Source organism: Nicotiana tomentosiformis, chromosome 3 (genome assembly GCF_000390325.3).
Source record: "Nicotiana tomentosiformis chromosome 3, ASM39032v3, whole genome shotgun sequence".
NCBI classification, from domain to species: domain Eukaryota; kingdom Viridiplantae; phylum Streptophyta; class Magnoliopsida; order Solanales; family Solanaceae; genus Nicotiana; species Nicotiana tomentosiformis.
The window spans coordinates 25,361,845-25,388,896 of NC_090814.1; the positions used below are offsets into that span (position 1 = coordinate 25,361,845).

At 35.2% G+C, this 27,052-nt stretch overlaps 1 protein-coding gene across 1 annotated transcript; it reads right to left on the minus strand.

Annotated features, from left to right (window-relative positions):
• Nucleotides 1–1,838: 1,838 nt before the first annotated feature.
• Nucleotides 1,839–27,052, minus strand: LOC104087474 (vacuolar protein sorting-associated protein 52 A). The gene is made up of 20 exons (XM_009591949.4): nt 26,884–27,052; nt 26,706–26,788; nt 26,557–26,614; nt 26,291–26,386; nt 23,636–23,737; nt 23,193–23,276; nt 17,817–17,897; nt 16,756–16,899; nt 11,895–11,986; nt 10,903–10,984; nt 9,578–9,760; nt 8,233–8,348; nt 8,027–8,085; nt 7,533–7,633; nt 5,031–5,081; nt 3,763–3,942; nt 3,544–3,678; nt 2,972–3,046; nt 2,418–2,475; nt 1,839–2,338 (listed from the first exon to the last, which is right to left on the minus strand). Exons 1-20 carry the CDS (start codon nt 26,908–26,910, stop codon nt 2,034–2,036), a joined length of 2,112 nt encoding a protein of 703 aa, XP_009590244.1. The 5' UTR covers nt 26,911–27,052; the 3' UTR covers nt 1,839–2,033.

Below are 27,052 nucleotides of genomic sequence, written 5' to 3' on the forward strand. Positions count from 1 at the left end.
GCATTCAGGTTAAACTTGTGTGTTTATATCTCTTCTGTTATACCTTTGGTTTACATACATTGTCCCTCATAAATACTCACTACATCTTTTGTACTGACGCCCCTTTCTTCTGGGCGATGTGTTCATGCCCACAAGTAAATATAGACCCGGTGACGTTCCTTCCCAGTAGAGTGCATGTTTCAGTGGTTGGTTGTCATACTCCACTTCTCCGGAGTAGCTGTACAAAAGTCGATAGGTATTGGAGTATGTGTCTCTGTCATTTTGGGTATGGTGAGACCCTATTCCGACCAAGTTGTATATTATGGTACTCTTAGAGGCTTGCAAGCTAGTGTCCAGTGTGTACGTAAATATAGCTACGACTCTATTGGCAATGGTTGTGTATAATACAAAATGTTGAAAGCTTCTTCCATAGTTAGTTGTGAGTTTTTTACATTTTGGTGTTATATTTGGAGGCCTTGTTGGACTCAGACTTCAACGTTGAAAGGTCTAAGTATGGACATTGGTTCGCACGGGCCTTCGGGCGTCGTGTGCCAGTCGTACCTCCCGAGGTTGGAGTGTGACAGTTTTAGCGCAAAATGCTTTTATCTTTTCACAAATGTATATTTTAATAATTTCAACTGCTACCAAAAGAAAATAAAACGAAAAAATGTACAATTATCTAAAAGAAAATTTTCAAAGTAAATCTCTAGAGATACGAGTGATGTGAAAAATTCCTTCAAGATGTAAAGTAGTAGCTCTGCTGATAAATTACTGCCAAGCAATATTAGCTTGTTACTCTTCTCGACATTTATTATATTGGTGAAAAAGCTTAGAAAAAGGGTAGGGTTTTTTAATGATAATAAGTTGTTAAAATTTAAATTACATGTATCAGCAAAGATGAAGTTTGGTTTTCGGACCTGAACTATATAAACGAAATTAGGGGTGTTCAAACCGAATCGGAAAACCGCATCAAACCGAAAAGCCAAATCAAACCGATTAAAAACCCGATTAGTTTTGGTTTGATTTGGTTATTGAGTAAAAAAATCTGAACCAAACCGACATATAAATATATAATTTTTATATTTATTTTTAAGACTTTATATAGAAATTTTTCCAAAAAATATCTAAAAATATTTGTGTTCCTCTCATGAGACGTAATATTTAATAGAACTATAAAGTGCATCTATTGTTAGTTACTTTGAATAATGGTATTTATCATTATTATTTTATCAAGTGTTATTGAAATGCGTCAATCTTTTTGTTCTTTCACATTCATGTCTATTAAACTCTTGTATCTTTTTCGAATTTGAAATGGCATTTTATTTGTAATTTTAAAACTAAATAGAACATATCATTATTTAGGTTTTATATTATTTTTGTGTTTAATTATTAAACGCAGGTAACCTTTAAAGCTTACATCAACGAAAAATTATTGTTAGACGACTAAGAAAATTACTGTCATGTGTTACTAAAAAAATTCTTCCATATAAATATTTTAATAGATCATTGTTGACAGATTTTTTGATTTTTACTAAACAAATATTTACTTATCAAAATTTTAACAAAGTAAGATTGAAATAATATTCATGTAAAAAAACCTGAAAACCTGTGGGGAAAAAACTGACCAAACCAAACCGATATAATTGGATTGGTTTGGTTCTGATTAAAACTAACCCTGGCTCACGTACACCCCTAAAGGAAATATAGAACATATAACCTCTTAGCAAAATAGAAAATTCAGAGAATGGCAACTCAGGCACCTATATATTAAATAAAAAGAAAATTAGTGTAACAATCAAGCCCCGAACTAGTAAAAATAATTCTGGAAATTTGGCATGAGGAGAGTTACTTCTTGCTACTATCACAAGGATCACTACATATATTTCGAAGTCATAAAATGATTTCTTTGAAAACCCAAGATCTTACAAAATGCCACAACGACAATTTGATGTTCAATTGAGACGCCTTTAACGTAAATACAGTGATTCAAGAGACTCTAAAAGAAAAAGGAAAAAAGAAAGACTGTAAAACGAACACGAAATGTGAAAAATGTTTTAGAAAGTCCTCGAGTATTTTCTGATCTCATACATTATGGACGAAATTGAAACAAGATCCTTGTTCAAGGTAGACCCACCATTTACCCTCTTTATACAATCAGAAAGCCTCGTATAGTAAAGAAGAAGTTGAGTTAATGCAGCTCTTAGAATGTCCATACCGCACAGGAAATTGCTGAAAGAAGTAATGACATCATTGTGCATAAGTTCAATAGCAGCTTTCCATCTGCTTGCAAAGTCCTTCACAATCGGCTCGACTTCAGCAATAGTTATAGGTCTTTCAGTGCTAGTACTTGAATCCTCAGCTGCAATGAGATGATTAGTTAGGGAATATGAGCAGGTTTGAGATAAAATGATATGCATAGCATTTTCTTCAACACTTACATCCTCTCGTCTTTACAAACTTGATAAGATCGCTAAAATGTTCCAAGAGCAGTTCTTCCTGCAATAAAATTGGACATAAGGACAATCTCTTCAGCTGAGTATATAATTATTAAGATGCTCCAATATTGATCCTACAATCAAGAACAACAGGCTTGACATGCAAATTTTTCAAGAAATATACAGATGCTGATCTTAATGTTGATTAGAAAACCCTACTGATTCCATCTGCATTAAGGAAACTCATAAGGTATGCACTTTGTGGTTGCGATCATCACCAAGTATTTATGTTCTTGGTAATTAATCAAGTACTCATTACAAATATAGATAAACGGTGTTATGAATTTGTTTCTCTATTCCAAAAACTAATGTTTTCTAGAAGAACATAATGAAATTCTATATAGTAATGTTTCTGGAAGAACGTAATGAATTTATTTTCAACTGATCACCTAACTGATACTCGAAGAAAAAACAGAAGTGGGGTTGATTTTTGTCAGAGAAACATAACTATAATATTTCAACATTCTTGAAATGCAAGAATTGAAGTGTATGCTCACCACGAATATGGCTGTGTTATTCTTTAAAAGCTCTTCAAAGTGCTGCTGAATTTTCCCACCATCTGGACCAGCTTCCTGAAAGCAAATGAAATTACTATGATTTAGACTACCAAATTACATAATATTTGCTCATCAAATGTTCTGACAAGAGTGAGTTGCTCTAGTGGTGAGCACCCCCCACTTCCAACCAAGAGGTTGTGAGTTCGAATCACCCCAAGAGCAAGGTGGGGAGTTCTTGGAGGGAGGGAGCCGAGGGTCTATCGGAAACAGCCTCTCTACCTCAGAGTAGGGGTAAGGTCTACGTACACACTACCCTCCCCAGACCCCACTAGTGGGATTATACTGGGTTGTTGTTGTTGTTGTTGTTGTTGACATCAAATGTTCGGATAGGAATTATAAAATATTATTACACTTCAGGTTTGATGGTTCGCTAAACTTCAGAGAAAAGGAACTAATGCCATGGGCATGCCATTATCTGGTATGAGCACTGCCCATTGACATTCATGACATTGACTTGCACTTTCCATGATTCATTTCTTGTTTATCAATGGAAAAAAAAATTAACTTCTAACCTTCAGAACCGATATTGTCATGTCATAATTGTTTATAAGGAACACTGTTTGCAGCTTTTGTTTTGCAAACATTTGGGCTAGCTTGACAAGCAAGTCATCAACAGCCATTCTGAGTCTCTCCAGATTCAGTTCAAGCTACAATAATTAGAAGCAAACATCAAAGCCAGTTTAGTGCAAGTTAACCATAAGTAATGAAAGTGAACCTTCATGTTCTCCAACCTGCCCATCTCCATATTCTACATTAAGGTGAATAAGGGAAGCAGTAAACTCAGCATAGCGCCTTATGACATAATGTGGGTGAACATCATCTTCCCAGAGAGTCCTGATATTGGCATTTCGCAAGCTGTTGAGGTGCAAGTCAAAGACCATCTTGAAACGTGGCCATAAAGCAATATTGACCTGCCCAGATTTATTAAGAAACAAGTTAGAGTAGTCCATTGTAAAGGAAAGACAACTACAAGAAAACATTAATCTTTTGTTCCAATGTCATCAGGTTATATTTTCTAAGATCTTATGGAGTTGCCGTACAGTTATATTCACCTTTTCTAAGATCTGACATATACAAGAGTTATGGTCTCGCATCTGGCAGGATAGCTATATCGATACATGTGTACATACGTACGTACGTACGTACATACATATATGTACATATAAATATGTATGCATACATTAGCTATATATACACGAAAAATTCGGGTTTCATATCTGGCAAATTAGCATCAGAATTCCTTATTCCTCACTTTGAATGGTCCATCTGACCGCATTCTATGAGCAAGCTGTTTAATTCTCTCTTTACTGATGAAGGTAACCCTGCCGACATCATGAATCCAAGTGCGGAAGGCAACTTTTCAAATTTCTAATGACCCTTCAATATCTTGAAACTTTGACACTTTAGTAAGTTCATTCAGATAAATGTCCAGGTACCATGAATTAAACATAGATAAATCACTGGGAATTGGGCTTCACAGATTAATCAATAAAGCAAGTTCCAATTTCACTGCTGCGACATTAAAATTTATCATTATGTCAAGCTGAAGTCAGATTATGACTGAGAATACAGTTTGAGTTATGAATAGAAAAGCAATAACTAGATAATTGATTTCACTGTACTTTAAGTCATTTAAGTTAGCGCAGTCGACCTGATAATAAATACTTCATGCCAAGATGAAATTTTATATCCCAAACTAATAATACTCTATTCTTTCAGCAAATTAAGGAAATCATGTAAGTCCCAGATATGCTTGAGCAGCAGTTCTTTTTCCACATCACAGTCGCAACAAATGGGAAATAACATTTTAAAAACACACATCACCACAACAGAAGGCAACAGGCGAAAAATAAGTATCTGCATAAATTAACAGCTGCCAACTTCTTTTAGTTCAACTCGACATAAGTAGCCTCACATGCTAGTGCGAAAGGAATAAACAGGGATATTCAGTATTGATGCTCATGACTTCAGGTGGTAAAGTTAATAGAGGGATACATACCTTGTCTAAGTATGAATCCAGGCATGGAATTCGGCGCCTGGACATTACAAGCTGAGAAAGAAAAAGCAGTACTTCAATAAAAAAACATTCCAACAAGATCAAAAAAGCCATACATTTAATTTCAAGTTCACAAAAACACAAGTTGGCATGCTATAGGACAATTACACACGTGCATTAAGCACATAATTCCTCACTGAATTTTTAAATAAAAAAATCAAAGTTAACATTTTTTCTAATGTTCAGAAAATTAGAAGGAAAAACGTTAAAAGAATATCTGACATTTCATTTGCTTATTATGTTTGAGATATCCCCAAGTCGCAAAGCACTTTTACCACGTGCTCTTCTATATCTTTTTATTTTTCTTTTTTCTTTTTTCTTTTTGAGTTAAAAGTGTAAAAGATCATTGAAATTCAAACAGATCCTACAATCAAATTTCTTTCAGGAATAGGTGATGCAGATGTATAAGCATGACTAACTAGTTTGAAGAAGATTATAAGTGCAATGAAGTTAAAGCTCAAGTTGATTCTAAGATGGCTCTACACTTGAAATAGTTTGAAGTATCTAATGTAGTATTAGTTTAATCCTTTTTATATTTCACTGTGGTATTTTGAATTTGGAATGCCTTTTTCTGTGTATGGTTTAGGGCCATCTTGTTTCTCGCAAATTTTGCAGCATGGAACAATTTGGAAGCCAAAATAATGAAAAAACTAGAGCAAGAGTCTACTTGCAAAAGATGTGAAACAAGTACAAAATCAAACAGCACATCTTTCTGGGATGTTTTTTCTGCAAACACCATCTTTCGAGTTGGAGATGGAGCAAGGTCAGGTTCTGGCATGACACCCGGTTTGCATGCCACCTGGTTTGTACACTCCCCTATGGAAGATTCATTCCCGGAGTTATACAGTTTTGTTACCAACACTGAGGCTGTTATTGCAGATTACAAAATATCAGAGTTAGGACATCACTTTTTAGAAGGAATTGAAATGATTGGGAGATGGCAATAATGTTTACTATGCTACAACAACTCAATGGCCTTGCACTGCCACAGGCTGGTCCAGATTGTATCATGCTAAACACATTGGGGATTAAATGGTCTATGCCCAGAATCAATGAGTTTATCAAATGCTGGAAAAGAAGGGATTTAAGCAAGTCATACGCTACCATTTGGAATTCTATCCATCCGGTGGGCTACATGGAGTTACTGCACTTTTGTTACTACACACCAGCATTCTCTTTTTGCTGGATATACTTATAAAATCCTTATTACTTGTCCCAAAATAAATCAATGAGTAATCCTTTCTTTTAAAACTTGGCCGCAAACATTGTCTAGAGGTCCTTGACTTATCAGAAGGATCTAATTTACCCTGCTATGTTTTCTGCATGTTTTCGCAAAAAAGGCATATGCATATGTTGTATTTAGGACGGATTCGAATCAACAAAATGTTGTAAAATCTTTCATATTTCTTCTTTCCTTCTCCCCCACCCCCTTCTTCTCTAGCTTCTACCATTCTTCCCTTTTAGTTCTCCTTCTCTTTCTTCATAAGTTCAAAAATTCTGTATTCTCACAATATCTGGATTGATCTACATTCAGAAATTTACCCAAACAAACCCACAATCAATTTTCAAACCAATTGCAGGTTCCATAGTTTCCAGCGTCAAATCTAAATTTGTTCCAAAATCTTTTTGAAAATTTAGGTGCATGATGCTAATGTGTGAAAGATGGATCATCAAAAGGTCCAATGCATAGCCCATTGGGTGCTTCAGGAATTAGATATCACTGCTTCCACCTTCTCCTTAAACATTGCAATTTTTCTAGAAAGAAGAATTTACATGCTTAGAATGATTCCTTTATAAACAAATGAATTACAAATACGTATGATTTCAACTATAACCAAACGCATATAAAAACATAGAGGAAAGAAGTTAAAAGGCAAGGGCCTGTTTATTTTGGATAAGTATGATTTCTACTATAACCAAATGCATTTGAAAATGCGAAGGAAAGGAGTAAAAGAGTAAGGGCCTGTTTATTTTAGATAATTTCAATGCATGCAATGAGTATTTCTGATTAAATCAATTTCGTCGGCAACGGTCATTGTTTGGTTATCATATGAGAAAACCAATTTACAAACTTATGCGGACACATTTCAAATGCGAAAATTATTGAATAATTCATTAATTTGTCTGTAGTAAGAATTAGTTTACAATGAACAGTGCAGACATATTGAGATTCCGATGCCAAGTATTTAAGAAGATAGACAGACACCTCGTTATTTAAGCCTGTGAACATTGCGCTTCGAATTTGCTACACACAATGACGGAACTGATATTTGTCATCTGTCTTCCAAAGGACTACCAAAGACAATGATCAAGAGAGTCACAGAACTTTGCCAGACACATTCAGAGAATTTGAATACCTCTGATGCATTATGGGATTTTAATGCTTGCTGGATTTTCCAAGTACTGAAACAAGCTAATACCAGAATGTACAAGCTTATGATATACCTGGTGCTGGTGTATTATGCGAATCATGAGCAACAGGCCAATTGCATCAAAACTGTTGGGAAGGATTGTACCGAAATGCTCATCAATTACTGAAAATGGGCCTGATAACACACAAATGTTTATCATAAATCTCATTGAAAATCAGGAATTTGGATATTCCTATCAAAATCAACAATTGCAGGTTTCAGCAAGGCATTGAAGGTGTTTGACAATTATCATAATACAGACTGGGAGAGGTGGATCTCAACTTAATTAAACAGATTAAAGGCAGCACTAGATATGGTTGATAATTCCAAAGAACTGCATGTACGACTTCTGTTAAACACGCTGATCTGGGGTCGAAAAGATATTTTTTTGATAAGGAGGTAAACAAGATATTTTTGAAATTTGATATTTATTTACAGATACGTACTTAAGAAGCATAACCATGATATTTATCTTCAGCAATGGTACATGACAAGGAAATGTTTACTCTAAGTCACTACTTTACATACCAGCAAAAATATCATAAAACATCGCCTCTTCTCCAAAGAAATCATCACAGAAAAGGTACCTAATCAAATAAAAGGAAAGACAGTAGTCAATACATAATTAACCAGGAAAGCTACCACTATATCTTGTCAGTAGGAAAGCTAAACTGTTTCACAGTGAGTTACAATTCAGAAGCACAGGAAGTCAAATAGAGAAAATCGTAGAGTACTCAGAAGAAGCAGTATCCATGAGCAGCTTGTGCAAACTCCTGAAAAGGAACTCATACGGATATTTTTTTGAGCTGGCTTCGGCAATATGTGGAATTAGTGGAGGCTCATCAATCTCCTGGATAAAGAGGAAAATATATGCCATAAGTACATCATCTAATCATCATGTACATTCCTATAACAATTTTCTTATTTTCCTATTGATGGGGTGGACCAGGCCAGATCAAGAGTTAATCGAAAACCGACTATGCACATAGTTTCTTGTAATATAATTCCACCAGTTCTACTCAGTCTTTTTAGTGCTAGCGGAGCTTAACTAGTGGCTATTGCACAATGCCGAAAGGGCTTTGATATAATGGGAGTATTGTCAAAACCTCTAGCAAACGGCTTGAAATTAATTCTAAAAGAACCTATTTCACCAAGTAGGTCTGATTTCTCCTCCTTTTTTTAGAATGGCTCCCAACGATCTATTTATCCAAATCTGGTAGCTCAGAGTGTTGTACCTTTTAATTATTGTGTGGTATTTTTTCTGAGAAGGTAATTATCGTGTGGTATTGAAGGCTATTTTATTTGTTTCCACATAACACCAGGTGTTTTTGGAATTATATAGCAAGTGTTTTCAGTAATATGGAGCATATGTTTGATTGCCTTCAAACTTAGACAAATATATTCGAGGATCAGTGTTGCAAATGTTGAATGATCTACCCCATACAGGTGTAAGCCAGGCTAAACTCTGTATGGAGATGTACCAAAGAGTGAATCTAGATGGAACTCATATGGTTTTAAGAGCTTTTCCTTGGTCTTCATAGGAGATTTCAAATAGAGCTTCCTCCTAACAAGGAAAACTAATACAAAAAAAATGACATTCTTAAGACTAAAAAAGCCCAAGAACGCAAAACAGCATACAATATATGATTTAAAGCACAGTAATTAGGTAGGTTCCTTCTTTTTTTTTTACAAGGAACCTACCTAATTACCGTGCTGGAAATCATATATTGTAGGTTCCTTCACTTCATCATCTTGAATAATTATGATTTATTACAAAGAGACTTCACATTATCTCCATGAAGTGTCCGTCAAGACCATACCCATCTGAAGTTAGTACTGGTGAAATAGTCACAAACTTTCATCCTACTATCAGGCAACGCGTCGTCCCAAAGCACCCAAGTCAATCAAAGTTATCTTCAAACTAAAATATAATTCTAACAGAGTGAAACTTACATAGACCTTCACAGTTGACCAACCTAAAGCACACTCAATAATGCACAAAATTCATAAACCCTGCAATCGGAAGAATTCTACACAGTTTGGTCATAAGATCAAGGCTCAAAGAAAGAAGATGAAGACCTTGAGAATGTTGATCCTTTCTCCAAGAGCAAAAACTGCAGACCTGTTCTTCAACGGTTCTCTTCCTCTTGAAAAAAGACCTGTGCTTCTGGTCTCAACACCTATCAGATCATTAGATGTTGCTATATCCAACTGCAGCTTTTCTAAAGCTTGAATATAAGCGCGGAACTGCGCACTTAGAACCTGTGACACAAAGTTTTTCTTTAGTACTCATGAAATGACACGATCTCTTGTTAGCCAAAAAGCATATTAAGTTTCTTATCACCAGTACATTTGATAACTATGATTCATAACAATCTAAAGAGCTTACAAGATGAAGGATCAGCTCCAATATTAACTATAATACAATCAATTAGGTTACCTAGACCTATGACAATAGCTTACGACTGATTAAACCAAAGTCATACCAAATTTTAGGAGACAGGATTCCAACATATTAAGTCATGTATGCAATGATAGCTAATGATTGGAGACTCCAAAATATCACATACTAAGTCATAGTTCAAGTGTTGTCAATCTGCAAATTAGATCTTCTGAGTGTTGCATCAGCTGTTCAACTTGTCGGTATCAAGTTTTCTCCATCCCGAGGAAAATGATGTAGTATATTATTAATATTTATGTATTAGCTAGAAATAAAAAAATATCTTTTTTTAGATGGATAAAAATAAGATTTTATCTGGTCTTACTAGTTAGGGATAACTATCAGGGGCGCACCTTTATATTCCTCAATCTACCTAAGAAGCATTCTCTTAAGAAAATGTGGATGTTACAATATTTTTATTACTCATAAAACCATGCAAATTGCTAAGTTGATGACCATGGGTTCTTGGCCCCTCAATACATATTGCATGTCTTTTATTTCTATTTCTGTTTTTCCCCTGCAACAAACTTCTCTTCACAACTCTCTGCTTCAGTACTATTGTCAAAACCCTCTAGAGCCACACAACTACTGCCATCATGCTATTGCCTCCATTCAAACACCGGATGAGTACAAAAAAGGTTTCAAGCTTAACACTAGTGTGCACAAATGACTAATCCCTAAAAGTATTTCAACCACCCGTATATTGTTTGCTATACCTGCCTCCATACACCATGGAGAAACATTTACAACTCATATACAAACATGTAAATCTTTAAGGGTGTGCACTAAAGGAACCATCAAGTTAAGTACTCATGTACTTTGACATTAAATTCTCCCTTTTCAGGAGCTACCGCATCTATCTCAACGAGTTAGACATCCAACAACTTAATTCTTTAACCTTTGACTCATTGACCATATAAACTGGCCAAATTATAAAAATTTACTCATTACTATAAAACTTAACCTTGTTCATTGTGTCAATATATGCTGCTCGAACCTCAAGATACACCTCCTTGCCATGCTCCTTGAGAAAGGAAAGGATATACCTGCAAAAGTAAATGCAACAATAACCTTCAAGTGTATCTATGGATAAATCCAGGAAATTGAAAGATAAAAAGAAAATTGGAATGAAGAATCGAGGCTGACGATAATCATAAATTAGGTAAGGACCTGTTGACAAGAACTCATCCTTTTTTATAGCATTTAAGTAGACCACAATAGCAATAACAGATATTGCCCTCAAAACCTCCAGGATAGCACATAAAATTTGGTGTGTGTTTGTAAATAACTTTTTAACATTTTCAAAAAGTTGTCAAGAACCTGTTTGGTTTTTAATTTGTTTACAGAACATCCTTTCACAAAGTTCACAAAGAAAGAATTTCCTGTGAAGAATAAAAGGGAAGCACTTTTCAATTAAAGAGTTCTTCTTCTACTAACAAACCACTCACAAATTTTCGTAACTACTCGAAAAAACTGCAACTATCCAACCATGTTTTCTTTCTGAGCAAACTTTTTCTACAATTTTTTTTTTTTCAAAAAGAAGGATAAGAAATTCTCATACATAAAATGGGAATGCGTCATTTATACCAAAAACAAATACAAAGGAAAGAAAGAATGTGAAATAAGTTCCTTAAGTGCCACAACTTCGTTATCATAGTTCTGGAAAAGTAAAATTTTGTTAGGAAATTTTCTAGCATCCTGACAGCTGACAGGAAAATAACAGCTAAAAGACAGTACTGCAGTTAGGAACACTAATAACCGAACACAAAATGCTGTTATCTATGAATTGTTTAACGGGACAATTTATATCTACTGTACTTCTTGGATGCCGCCAATCAGGTAAACTGTATAGAAGAAATGCATTGTGAACAAAATTATTAGCTAGTTTTCAGAAGTCAGGAATAGAGGAATTAGTGATACAACATATGATAGAAACCAGAAGAAAACACAACTCACTTATATTTTAGAAGGATACTCTGCTGAAGGATCTGGATATTAGTTTTGGGTTTCCTTAAAGCGTATAGCTTCTGAACCATGAAATCAAATACCTAGAAGAGGAATAGGGAAGTGGATTAGATAGGACATGACTAAAATGCAACTGAAGTCTAAAGTTGTGAACAATTCAATCAGATAAGTAATCAAATTACAACAACTAGTCTTACTTATCTTAGACAGGGTACCTACTGGTGACCCAATTATGAGTCAAAAAGCACAACCCCCAAAGAACAACGTATGTGTTAAACAAACATAATAATTAGACATCATGTATCACCTTACAAGGGGACAACTTTGTTGTAAGGGTGGGGGAGCATAAAAAAGAAACATACGCGAAATCTGATGCACCGATGTCCAAGAAGATATAATTGTTTCCTTTTTTTAGCAAAGAAATGTGGGGAAGTGCTTGAGAGACTGAGCCACACAAGAGGTTCAGATAGAGCGAAGGCGGCGATGAAAATTGAAATGGCAACTAAGGCTGATAGAAATTCAGAATATGATGGTAAAATGTTTCAAATACTGATATGTAGAATTAAACTGGGGGGCTACTCATCGAACAGTATAAGAAGGATCCTCAGAAAAGATTTCAACAAGAAAAAAGAATGCGCAGCCTATTACTCGATAGCAATCTCCAGAAAAGAATACGTGTTCCCAGAGCAGATTGAATGAGAGATCAGATGCAAATTAGAAGAACTCAGGAAAGCTGAGAAATTTTAGGGCGATTTCAACAGGTCTTGCAAGAGATAGAAGGTTAATAATGGTCCTGACGGAGAATTAGGAGAGGAAAAAGGTTCACAGAATGTGGTGAAGCAAAGACACAAAGCTACAAAGCTTGACAATAGTAGGATGTGCAGCAAATAGATGTGAATTGGGTATTAATGGTTGATGGGATGAATTGAGTAGTTATAAATGCTTCCATAGGGTTTTTTTTTTGAGAAGGGAAGGAATATAAACGCTTCCATAGAGTATTTATGAACTATTGAAGGTATAAAACCGAGTGAGTTGAGACTCCATTCTAGACAAGAATTGTGAAATGGTGAACTAAGGCAAGGTTCAATTTTGATAAATTGAATTTGTTGATCATACATTAATGTGTTGAGCCTATTATTTGTATATTGTGATTGTTGAATATGGACAAAACTTGAGAAATCGAATTTTAGCTGATGAGTTGGTGATGGCTATGTGGTGGTGGCTAGTGGTGGTGGCTAGTGGTGATGGTTGTGCAGTGGTGGTGGTTGATGCAGGTGCTGGTGGTGGATGGTGGTGATGGTTGTGCAGTAGTAAGTGAAGGTGGTGGCTGGCGGTGGAGGTTGATGCTAGTTATGCAATTATAGTGGACAGAGTGGTGATAAAGGATCACTTATTTCATGAATATTTAAGTGAACAATATTTTAATGATTTTCAAACTTTGTACAATATCTGAATGAAGCAGACATATTCGGAACAAGTGGTTGTAAAAATAAAGAGAAAAAAGCCAAATGCACTTAATGGACTAAGATTTAAACGATTCATATTCAAATCCTGTTAAGTGGAAACAAATAGAGCCTAAGTAGGCTTACGTTGATGCAAACTAAGGCCCAGTATTTTTGCATTTAATGAAGGTCTTAATATGAATGATTCAGCCTCTGACCATCAAGTGCTTTTGTTTTTTCAGATTTAACCACTTCATGGGTCTGAATAGATCTAAGTCATTCAGATCTTAAACAGAGTCTTAGTATTATTAAGATACTATTGAATTAAAGAATTTTCCGAAAATGAACTTTCACCACCATTCTGTCCACAATCACCACCAGCCATAATTGCACAACAACAACCACTATCACCACTACCAACCACTACAACCAACCCCTCCACCACTGGTAACAACCACTGCCAACCACCATTACCAAGGCACCACCGTCAACCTCCACTACTGTCAGTCACTACCATAACAACCACCTTCATCATCACAATTATCACTATTGCCAACCACTACCAGCCACTACCATCGCTATTGTTGCCACCAACCACTACCAGTAATCACTGTTAAAGCCACTACCACCACTATCGCCACTATTGCCCACCACCAGTACCACTATCATCAACCACCACCGAAGCCACTACCACCAACAACCTCCACCATCACAACTTCCACCATCGCATAGCCACCACCACCACTACCAACCAGCATTACTTCTGCACGACCACCGACACGAGCCACCACTGCCAAATACCTCCATCAACCACCACCTTACAACCTAATATTTTGTGGAATATAATATAACCTCCACGGTTAAAGCCACCACCACTATCGCCACTATTGCCCACCACCAGCACCACTATCATCAACCACCACCGCAGCCACTAACACCAACAACCTCCAGCATCACAACTTTCACCATCGCATAGCCGCCACCACCACTACCAACCAGCACTACTTCTACACAACCACCGACACGAGCCACCACTGCCAAATACCTCCATCAACCACCACCTTACAACCTAATATTTTGTGGAATATAATATAACCTCCACGGTTAAAGCCACCACCACTATCGCCACTATTGCCCACCACCAGCACCACTATCATCAACCACCACCGCAGCCACTAACACCAACAACCTCCAGCATCACAACTTTCACCATCGCATAGCCGCCACCACCACTACCAACCAGCACTACTTCTACACAACCACCGACACGAGCCACCACTGCCAAATACCTTCATCAACCACACACCTTACAACCTAATATTTTGTGGAATATAATATTTAAATTATTTTATTTGAATCTTATATTTATTAATTGTTTATAAAAGATAAATTATAAACATTCAGATATTGAGAAAACAAACAATTTTAATCAATCAGTATCAGATCTAAATACAAAATTTTAATATTCAGATATGTATTCAAATACATACATCTTAATATTAAAAAATGTCCCCTCAGCCACTTCTCCAATGTTTTAATGGAAAAGTACAGAAGGAACAAGAGTTGGAGGAGGCTAAATAAAAACTTATTTTTGAAAATGCACCTTACTTTGTGTCCATTTATTGGTTTTGGATATGTTAAATCAATGAGGCTATGGAGTCTAGCTTTGCATCCTGAAATAGAAATAGACAAAATCGAAATGATTGTTGGTAGTGGTCGTGGTTTGTCCATACTGGACTTCTTCTGAGTTCTGACAATTAATTGTTGTGTCAAACAGAAGTTAGACATCCCTTGCCTTTCTTTTATTGGGTTTGGGGTGGCGGATATAAATGAGAAGGAATATCAATCAAGACTGCTCTCTGTATGTTTCCAACTAGATTCTGAGCAAATGAAATTTCTGAAGTTCAACAAAGCTTATACTATGACACAAGGGAAAAGAGACCCCTGTAGGAGCTAGTCCACTATTTTTCTCCAGTGGTGTTTGTTTCGGTGCTCTCTCTCTTTTAACACTTCACTCTTTTGACATTAAAGGGTAACTTTTGAATGTAACTTCCATGATTAAGGTTGATTTCAATTTCAGTTGAGAACAGGAAAAAAGAGATAGAAGACAAGGAGAAATTAAAACTAAGGTAGTTGACAAGGAGAAATTAAAACTAAGGTAGTTGTCTTTGATACATTTTTTTTTTTTAGAAGGTAACATTTGTTGTATATATATTAACTGCACCAAAGCTAGTACAGTCATCCATAATTACAAAAAGTGGTACAGGAAGATATTAATCATTAATCTACTTACAAGGATCCTCAAACAACAACAAACCCAGTGTAATTCCACAAGTGGGGTCTGGGGAAGGTAGTGGGTACGCAGCCTTATCCCTACCTTGTGCAGGTAGAGAGGCTATTTTCGGTAGACCCTCGGCTTCAACCAAGCATGCAAATCACAACAATATAGAGAAGAAATGCAGTAGTGTAAAAGTCAGGAAAGCAGTAACAATAGCAAGGAAGTAGAACAACCAAAACACAAGCACATCAGGCAGTCATACATTTTTAAGAATATGAAAATACTAGAATAATGCTACTATTACCGGAAAGAAAGGAAAGGCGCGAAACTGCTTACTAGCCTTCTACCCTAATCCTCGCCCTCCACACCCGCCTATCAAGGGTCATGTCCTCGGTAAGCTAAAGATGTGTCATTTCCTGCCTAATCATCTCTCCCTAATACTTCTTCGGCCTACCTCTACCTTTCCTCAAACCCGCCATCGTCAATCTCTCACACGTCCTTACTGGGGCATCAGGACATCTCCTCTTCAAATGCCCGAACTATCTCAACTTCGCTTCCCGCATCTTGTCCACGGCGGAGGCTACACCTACCTTGTCCTGAATATCTCCATTCATGACCATGTATCTCCTAGTATGTCCACACATCCATCTCAGCATCTTCATCTTGGTTACTTTCATCTTTTGAACATGAGAGTTCTTGACTGGCCAACACTCCGCCCCATACAATATAGTCGGTCTAATCACCACTTTGTAGAAGGATCCTCAAACATCAAAAAAAAAGCTGTCTTTGATACTTGATCTCTAGTTATAGCCAGAAAATGATTTTTCATCAAAAAAACAAAGGCATTTAAACTGCCAGCAAGTTTGCTTTGAAGAAGTGCAGTCAGTTCTGAATTAAGCTAATGTTCTCCCGGGATGGATGTCACTGTATCAAAATTTTCTTCCTTTTGAATCTTTTCATTGACAAAGTCAGGATCATAAAATCATGAGTGTGTTTGAGCACTACACTGAATAAAACCAAAGACATCCATGTGTTGGTTATGCTATCTAAAAGGTTTGTGGTTAACCCAAAAGCTCCTATCAATGGTAAAAATCAAACTTAAACATGCTTAAAGTACTCAGCATCTACATACCTTGGAGACCGCTTTCTGCCGAAGTTTTTCTAGCTCAGGCTGAACATCTTTCAGAGCTTTTGATGTTTTAACCATGGGATCTGCATCTGCAAACTTCAGCTTTTTACTCAAAATTTCAAGAGTCCTCATGTATTCCTCATTAACCTATAAACATTCAGCGTTGGATGGTTGGTTAGAAGCCATGAGTGAACTAGGCATTCAAATATGCAATATTTGAAAATTAAACATCTGGCAGAATGTTGTGCTACATGCTATGATAGAGAGAGAGGTCAACAAATTAAACAACATACCCAGTGTAATCCCACAAGTGGGGTCTGGGGAGGTAGTATGTACGCATACCTTACCCCTACCTTCAAGAAGGTAGAGAGGCTATAGAGAGAGGTCATACTTGGTAAATACTTTATAACGAAAAGTTAAAAAAAAAAAAAAAAAAAAAAGAGAGAGAAAGAAAAAGAGATGATGCATTATAATTTCCCTGATTCAGAAAAGCTGGTGATAAACTAGAAGAAGCTTCTCAATCAACTGTAGCTATGCAATACCAGCAAGTCAAGACCGAAAAAGAAAGGAGTGAAAAAAGATGAATAAAAGGGAGAAGAGAAGAGAAAAAGCCGGTCCAGCGCTAACACTCAACTATCCAAAAGAAGAGTTTTTTTATGGTATGGTGCATGATAAGTTCACAGGAGACAAGGGAAAAATGATGAAACAAGGGAGAAACGAGAAAGTCAATCCAGCCGCCAGCGTTAAGCCGTTAACACTACCAAGAAGAGCTTTCTATGTGAGTTGATAAATCCGTAAGCAAGGCCACATAAAAACCAGAAACAGTTAAAATAATAAGCACTTTGAAGAAAAGACTAAACCCAGCTATTACACAGTCACTTGCCCGACATGTCACATCATTGTCCTCAAAATCATATGCAAGACTATGCCAACCCATTCACCAGCTATACTTAAATTTCGAATTTGCCTCTTCCCACATTGTTATTCTTCTTTGACTTAGACCCACTATAGGATACAATGCAAGAATAAATATGAGGAACAAACAAACAAGGAGCCAAAAGTACCTCCCCATCAACAATTATGTCTATCATCCTTGGAGGAACAATAATATCTTCGACAAACTTTGCCAGCTTTGACTCTGCCACCTGCAGAATAACAAACCATTTAGCAAGCACACTACAACTATCAAAAAGTATCTCAAGAAACACCAAGACTCAAATATGGTTGTTATATCAAGTATACTTGACCCCACAGCATGACTGAGTTCTCTTACATTAGTGTTTGAAGCACTAGCATCCACCTAATAAGTCTTAGAAGAGGAAGAAGTGAAGTGTCTAAGAGTTAAATTGAACATTTCCCACAAAATTATTGTCAAAACAACTGTGGACAGCTAAATTTTGAGAGGGTTTTCAGCAGTTCATGCAATAAAATCGTCATCAGATATAATAGGTGACGGTACTCAACAAATATGAACGGGCACATGTTATGTATTCAATCATATAAAAATAACTCCGCAGACAACGACAACAGCAAAAAGAATATATGCTTTCATCTATTAATTGTCTTTAAAAAAGGCACCTCCAGGTGGACATGATCATAGTTAAAAGTACTAAAGAGATGAGAATTTTTATACAAAGATGATCAACCAAGAGGTTGATCTGTTTACTTGGGGTGTCGATGCCTTTTGAAATATATATATATACTAGTATAAGAACCCGCGTGATGCGCGGATAATTTGACGGAATATTAATCTTATAAAATTATGATCTAATATATCATATTAACTTAATAAATATTAGTTGTATTTTATTATTTAATATAGTGTGCAGAAATATAATACAATCTATACAAAATTAAAGGATACACATCATATAGTAATCAAATAAATTGTTTGATCCTTTTTATTTTTATTATTGAATTAGCAAGTACTTAGTACTATTGATAATTTTCTTTTGAGTGTTATTTATTTATCTTTTATTTTTAATTACTTCAAACTATAAATATCATAAAATTATCTCTATCCCCCTCTTTTCGTACATTCTTTTCTACTGTAATACATATTTGATTAGTTTTCAAATTTTGTAGTTTATCAAAAATTAAATAATGTAATATTGTTTTACTAAATTATAATTTTGAATTCATCAAAAGTATAAAGAGATAAGCACACATATATATATATATATATATATATATATATATATATATAATATGCTTATCTTATGTATAATATCCTAATAGTATCTCTATATTTTTGTATTTTTCATTTGAATTGAAAGTTTCTTTATTTTTTTATTTTTGTTTTTTTATTTTAAAATAATTTTAAAACTCCAACTTGAAACTACTCCTCAATTTGAATGGATTTTTATTATATATTTTCATTTTTTTATTAAAGCTAATTTTATATTTCTTTTTTAAAAAAAAATATTTGTAAAACTCCAACTTGAAACTACTCCCCAATTTGAATGCGTAGTTTTTTTTTCCTTTTTTATTATATATATTTTCAGTTTTTTATTATAGCTAATTTTATTTTATTTTTGTTTTTTAAAAATATTTGTAAAACTTCAACTTAAAACTACTCCCCAATTCGAATGGGTAGTTTTTTTTTCCTTATTTTTATTATAGCTAATTATAAGATATCTTTATTTATTAATTTAAATAGAGTAACCAATTAATTCAAAATTTAAAATTCAAAGGTTTTTTTAGTTAGAAAGGGAGTAACCAAAACTACTCCCCAACTTGAATAGGAATTTTTTTTTTTTTTTAATATTTTCTTTTTTTAGTGTAGCTAATTTAATTTGTTCTTATTTTTTGTTTTTTAATTTAAAATAATTTTAAAACTCCAACTTGAAACTACTCCTCAGTTTGAATGTCACTTGAAAAATATTTTGTCTTAACAATGCCACTTGACTTTTTGTATTTTTCATTTGAATTGAAAGTTTTTTTATTTCTTTATTTTCGTTTTTTTATTTTAAAATAATTTTAAAACTCCAACTTGAAACTACTCCCCAATTTTGAATGGTATTTCTTTTATTTATATATTTCCGTTTTTTATTATAGCTAATTTTACTTTTTCATTTGTTTTTTTATTTTAATATATTTTTAAAACTCCAACTTGAAACTACTCCCCAATTTGAATGGGTAATTGTTTTTTATTTTTTATTATAGCTAATTATAAGATATCTATATTTCTTAATTCAAATACAGTAAACAATTAATTAAAAATTCAAAATTCAAAAGATTTTTTGGTTAGAAATGTAGTTTATTTTGCCTTAAAACTCCAACTTGAAACTACACTCAAATTTGAATTGGCAAATTTTTTTTTTTTTTAAATTTCGTTTATTTAAAATTATCTTAAAACACCAATTTGTTGGAGCTTTGTCCTAAAAATCTATAGTTGGCGTCTTATGGTTATACCACTTGGCATCATATAATTTTATATATATATATATATATACACACACTACTACTACTACTACTACTTTAGAAAGAATTTACTTCCAAATTAAATATATATATATATATATACACACACACACACACACACACACTCTACTACTACTACTACTACTACTACTACTACTACTACTACTACTTTAGAAAGAAACTACTCCCAAATTAAATTGGCAATTTTTTATTTCTTTATTTCCCTTTTTTTATTTTAAAATAATTTTAAAACTCCAAATTGAAACCACACCCCAATTTGAGTTGGCAATTTTTTATTTCTTTATATTCGTTTTTTATTTTAAAATAATTTTAAAACTCCAACTTGAAACTATTCCCCAACTTAAATAGGTAGCTTTTTTTTATTATTAATATTTTCGTTTTTTATTGTAGCTAATTTAATTTTTTCTTATTTTTCGTTTTTCTATTTTAAAATAACTTTAAAACTCCAACTTAAGACTACTCCCCAATTTGAATGAGTAGTTATTTTTTTTATATTTTCGTTTTTTTAATATAGCTAATTATAAGATATCTATATTTATTAATTCAAATAGAGTAACCAATTAATTCAAAATTTAAAAAGGTTTTTTTAGTTAAAAAGGTAGTTTATTTTGTCTTAACAATGCCACTAGGCTTTTTGTGGTTATGCCACTTGTCTTAATAATGTGCGTTTGCCTCTCCTTTTATTATATATAGATATATATAGACAGAACTTAATTATACAAAAAATATTCAGACAGAACTTGCCATTCAAAAGAGCTAGGACATTAACACCAAGGACTAACTTAGGATGGTTTCTTTACTCCGGCATTATTACTATAGCATGTAAATAGTTTCTTATACACTGAAACACAATTTTTATCACTAAATCTTTCGGCAAAACGGGTAGGACTTTTCTGAATAATCCAGCTAATTCAGCAACCTGAATAAGCAGAAGCGAAAGTGGAACCACCCATGCAACTTGCTGAACAGAAGCATAGTAATCAAAAGGAATAAAGAGAGAAGAATTGAGCAACAAAAGAGATGAACTTAGCTGATTGAGTTTCTCAAGACCTTACTTAGTTAAGGACGACGACGACAACAACAACCCAGTGTATTCCCACAAATGGGGTCTGGGGAGGGTGAGATGTACGCAGCCTTACCCCTACCCTGGACGGGCAGAGAGGTTGTTTCCGATAGACAAGAAAAGAAAATATTTCTCATGACTCGTTTTTCTTTTTAATACAGATGATTAAATTTTACTGATATGATGATTGATGGGAGAATTTGACGTACAGGATGTGTACAATAAGGGTGTGCTTGGTATGAAGGAAAATGTTTTCCTGCAAAAAATATTTTCTTGGAAAATAAGTGGTTTTCTTACTTATTTCTGGTATTTGGTTAGTTAGCAAAAAAATAATTTGGAAAATATATAGTCTAGGCAACCTCTATGGGAGACGAAATGGTGAGGGCAGGGGAGGAGTGCTGGAGTGGGGTGATAGGGGTGGGACGGGACAGGGGAAGAGGGTCAGGAGACGAGTGGGTGGTGTGTCGAGCAGTGTTGTGAAGAGCGTGAAGCGAGGAAAAGCGACAAGCCCCTTTTCGCTTAAAGCGTGAAGCGAGAAGCAAAGCGCTAGCTTTTTTGAAGTGAAGCGGAATTTAAAAAAAATATATATTAAAACAAATACTGAAGGAAAAGAAGAACTGAAGGAAATTGGCAGTAAGTAAGAAAAAAATTGGGCAGCATCTCGCTGCAATTTAAGACTGAAGAAGAAAAAAAAGAGAAAAAGAACTGAAGGAAAAAAAAAATTGGCAGCATTTCACTGCTATATTGAAATTGAAACAGTGGAAGAAGAAGAAATCACATACCTGAGCTTGAACTTGATGAACTTGAACTTGAAAAGTGCAGAAAATGGAAACCTTAGTCGCCTGTTTTCTCTGCTGCTCGATGATGTTTTGAAAAAAGAGTTTTTTTTTTTTTTTTTTAAACGTTGGCAGCCACTTAATATACTTATGTCGCTACTATCACTTCTCGCTTCTCGCTTTTTTGGCAGAAGCGCATGCTTTATATCACCTGCTACGCTTCACAACACAAAAGCGACCAACTGCCCGCTTCGCGCTTTAAGCACTGAAGGGGGCGCTTTTCACAACACTGGTGCCGAGGACTGTGGGTTGGTTGGGCAAGGGAGATTTGTCGGGGAGGGGGGTTGGATGGTGGGCGGGGTGTGGATCGGGGGTGGTCATGGTGAGGTCGGTGTTTTGGGGGCCGGGATGGCGAGGGTGTGAATTGGAGGGTGAGTGTGGGGGTGGGAAAAGTTGAAAGAGAGCTTTGGAAACTATTTTCCCTCCTTTTTGTGGGGAAGTCATTTTCATCCAATTGGGGAAAAATGAGTTCATAAAGAAAATATTTTTCAAAATATTTAAGCCAACCAAAAACATGGAAAAACTGAAAAACACTCTTTCATTGCCAAACACACCCTAAGTAGAGAATCCTATATAGAAATGTAATTCTCCATAAAGAGTATCCAATCATCTACACCTATTGGAATATTACATATGCTCCAAATGTGCATCAAAATAAAAATATTCCTGACTTATGCATAGGAGTTTTTAGTTCCTCCAAATACTCTTCTAATCCTCTTTTTTCAAGTTTCCCATGTCAGAAACAAAAGTGCAACCATCCATATTACTCAGAAGGTTTTTTGATAGACAGTGATGTGAAAGTGAGAAGAAATCTATAAGATAAACGAAATGGTCAATACCACACATTCAGAGCCACTAATAACTTCTTCAGACATGAAACACAATTTGTACACACTTTTATCCATTCAGACTGATGATTTCCTCACATTTGAACAATAAAATGCATTCAAATGACAGTCGTCAGAATCAACATTGCTTCAGAATGAGAAGGAAGCAAATAATCTACACTACAGATGCAACTTATAATACACTAAATAAAGAAAGCCCAAGACAAGAATGTAAATAGTAAAAGAAGGTCCATCCTTTAAAGACAATACCTTGCGATTCTTCAGCCTCAGCCCCATATCCATAGACTTCTCTTGGAGAATTTTAATATCCGAACTTATAGAACCTATCTCATCCTGGCAGATAAAACAGTGAAATATCAAGTTTTATGAAAAGAAGATACAGGCAAGTGGATCATGAGGATGTTAAATGGTTTTTCCTAAATTTCTTCCTGTTTCCTCCATGTATGATGAGAGAAAAGTGGAGACACAGAAATCCTCACAGTGATATTGCCCCCACCCCTCCCCCAAAAAAATCCAAGTCATCCCAGGATGTGAACTTTAAACAATTTTATCTGACATAGCAACAAGGTGACCTACTTGTACCACTTATCAATCATATCGTCTTGGTAATTTTAAAGCCTGATTCACTGCTGATTTTTTAAAGCAGAAAAAAATTGTCACCCACTTTGATATTGATAGAAATTAGAAAGTACCTGAAATCCACTGAGAAGAGTCTCCATTTGGGATAGGATCATGTCACAATCACGAATTTGATCATGAAGTGAGACTAGATTATCACTTTCCTTTATGTAATCCTGTTGATTTGTTAAAACAGCACATATCATTATATGTCATATAAACAAGGGCTTTTTATTAGTATCATTATAACCAAGTTTTCAAGGCACTCACCAAGAAAACTAGCACATAAGTACGAACTAAACGCGTATATCATATCATCATTTTTTTGGACAAGTCCGTATATCATAATCATATCATCATTAAAACCAAGTTCATTAGGCTACATGAATTTGAGTTGTGACAACTAAATGCATTGCATTGGTTTCTGGAAAGAAATAGGTTTCATTAGCTCTCCCGGATCATCAGCGGTTCGACACTGACCACAGACCAACATCAAACCAAAGAAACATTTGTAAATTCTGAGGCACGTGGGAAATGAGTACAGACATGAATCTTTTATGTGTCTCGGGTTGAGCTATACATTCAACCCAGGTACGTTTAGTAAATCTTATCTGTGAACATAAGACCATTCTTTTGGAGTATAGAAATGGGGAAAGAAATGGCTCTTATTTTAAACTTGAGAACGGATGGTTAGATGCTCTCAAAAAGCATTGGAAAGAAAAAGGAGGAAGAGAGTATGTCAGAAGAAGATATAAGGGAGAAGTCAATTGTACCTGGTAATTGGAAGAGCTAGCAAAAGCTAAAGAGACTTATTGGGAAACAAAAATCCAAATGCTTGTGGAGTCAAATGGTGACAAGAACACAAGGCTTTTTCCATAAAATGATGAATGCAAATAAAAGGGTGAATATGATTAAAGCATTCTGCTTGAACGGATCATGCTAGATGATGCATACAATGAAAGTAGAATTCTGGGGTTTGATGAAAAATATGTGCAGAAGAGGATTATTTTGACAGGAGACAGGAGACTCATCCGGGTGACTGAGGAAGATAATGAATGGTTGCAAAGACCTTTTCAATAGGATGAGATAGAGAAAATCAGAAAATGATAGAGGGAATGTGAAGGGAAAAGAGGCCCTGGGCTGATGGTTGTCGAAAATCATTTTCCCAAACATGCTGGCATTTGGTAAAATTCGAACTTATCAATGCAATAGAACTCTTTCCATCAAAAAGGCATTTCTGAAAGGAGATTTAATGTCACGATTATAGCATTAATTCCAAATAAGAAAAGGGCATAGAGCTAAAGGAATATAGGCCTATAAGCTTAGTGCATGGAATACATAAGATCATAACCAAAGAAATGGCGGAAAGGCTGAAAAAGATCATTGGATATTTAATATCAGAGTCCCAAATGGCTTTTGTTTGCAGGTAGGCGGAAAACCAATGGAGTAGCTTGCATGCTTGGATATGAGAATTAACTAAAAGAAACCAGGGATCATTTGGAAACTAGATACTGAGAAGGCCTATGGTCCATGGTCATTTAAACTCGCATTTCTTGATTGCTCTGCTCAGGAAGATGAATTTGGAGATAAATGGGTTATTTGGGTTCAGCTCTGCATAACAACACGTATGTTTCAGTCAAGGTGACCTTTTTCAGCTTTGTCTTCATTCTAGTAATGGAAATGTTCAGTGGAATGCTTAATTCTGCAGCGACCTTAGGATAAGTTAATGGTTTTAAAGTGAGAAGTAACAGAGATGCTGTATCTTTTTCATATATATTAAATGCTGACAATACCATGGTATTTTGTGACGCAGAGGAGAGCCAAGCAAAGTACTTGAGACAGTTTCAGGATTGCATGTAAACCTAACTAAAAGCTGTGTGTATCCAGTCAATGAGGTAGCATATTTATAGCAACTGGTCGATATTTTGTGGGGTTGCAGAATTGTTTCCTTCCCATCTACTTACTTGGATCTTCTTTAAGTCAAAACACAATCTGTTTGCTGTGTCACAGCTAGTAACTGAGAAGCTTGAAAAAAGACTATCACTTGGAAACATCAGTATTTATCTTTAGCTGGTAGAATGACTTCAATTAACAGTGTTTTGGTAGACTTCCAATTTATAATATGTCTCTTTTTCCATTGCCAAGTAAAGTGGAGAATAAAGTTAGATAAGAAAAACTTTTCACGGGAAGCTATGTTGCGCGGTCTCCAAAATGATGCCGCACCCGTATCGAATCCTCCAAAAATACACTATTTTTGGAGGATCTGACACCCATCCGGCAACATTTTCGGAGAGTCCGAGCAACATAGACTGGAAGTAAATAGTCAGAAGAAGTTTCATTCAAATCAGATGGGGGTTACAATATGAGGGCGATTAGGTATAGGAAATTTTGAAGTTGAAAAACAGAAGTTTATTATATAAAGGTTGTGGAGACACAACCAGGAAGACAGAGCATTATGGAAGAAGCTGATCCATGCTAAATATGGAAAAATGACCATTACAGCAATCCGTACATTAGAAACCTATAGACCGGATTCAAAGTAAAACCCCGACTATGCTATGTCTATAGCTGAGTTGAACGAAAATACCTTACAATAGTAGAATAAAGAGATAAAGATTTGGAAAGCGTAATGCATGATAATACTAATCATCTAAAGAGGAATAACTCGAAATTGCAAGCTATTAATACAGAAAGAAAGAATGGTGGTAATGTGTTTTAGCAAAGCAAACCTGGATAGAATCCAATTCAACTTGCCGCAAATTGTTTTCAACGCCCTTAGTGTATTCCCGCAATGTTGTACCTTTAGAGAGTATGTTTGCAACAACCTTCAACATACAAAGTAAGCAAAATTTAGACCCAATACTAGTGTCCCTAAACCTATCCCTCAAAAGGGGAATAAAAATTGTACTAAATTGTAACAAATATCAAACTTTAATCCAATAAAATTCTAGCTATTATTAAGAATGAAGTAACATAAGTGTATGACAATTCTTACATCATCAGTTTTACATTCTTGTAACTCTTCCTCAAGTCCCTCAAGGGATATATCATCGCTGGAGAAGAAAAACAATATGTCCTTAATTGCCTTATATATAGAGGATCAAGAATTAAAAAATAACAAGCATTATAGCAAAATTAGCAAACCTGGCAGTTTCATCCTCGACATTCAAATCGCCAACGAAGGATCCCAAATCCAAGAAGGAATTCGGCCCATTATTTGCATCGGCCTAAAATCCACAGATGTAAGGCGACACAAAGATATGAAAATGTGCGCATAATAAAAGCGTGAAACTTTCTGGGGAAAAATGAGAAGAGAAGTTACCGATGTGCGGGTAGTCACCTCTGCCATAGCAAGTTGAGCAATTTTAACAACCTTTCAACTGATCTACAGAGTGAAGCTATCTAAGATTGAGCTAGATCAAGCATTTCTATAATCACAAATAAGAAGTTCCCCTGACGCTGTCCTGGTGACGATCTAGGGGATGGTCTTT

Excerpts from the sequence above, each read along its gene's own strand:
- LOC104087474 (XM_009591949.4), bottom strand. The coding sequence starts at position 26,910 with ATGGCAGAGGTGACTACCCGCACATCG. Across the intron at positions 26,387-26,556 it reads AAGAATGTAAAACTGATGAT|GTTGTTGCAAACATACTCTC; the intron begins GTAAGAATTGTC and ends TGTATGTTGAAG. Across the intron at positions 11,987-16,755 it reads GGCAGAAAGCGGTCTCCAAG|GTATTTGATTTCATGGTTCA; the intron begins GTATGTAGATGC and ends TTCCTCTTCTAG.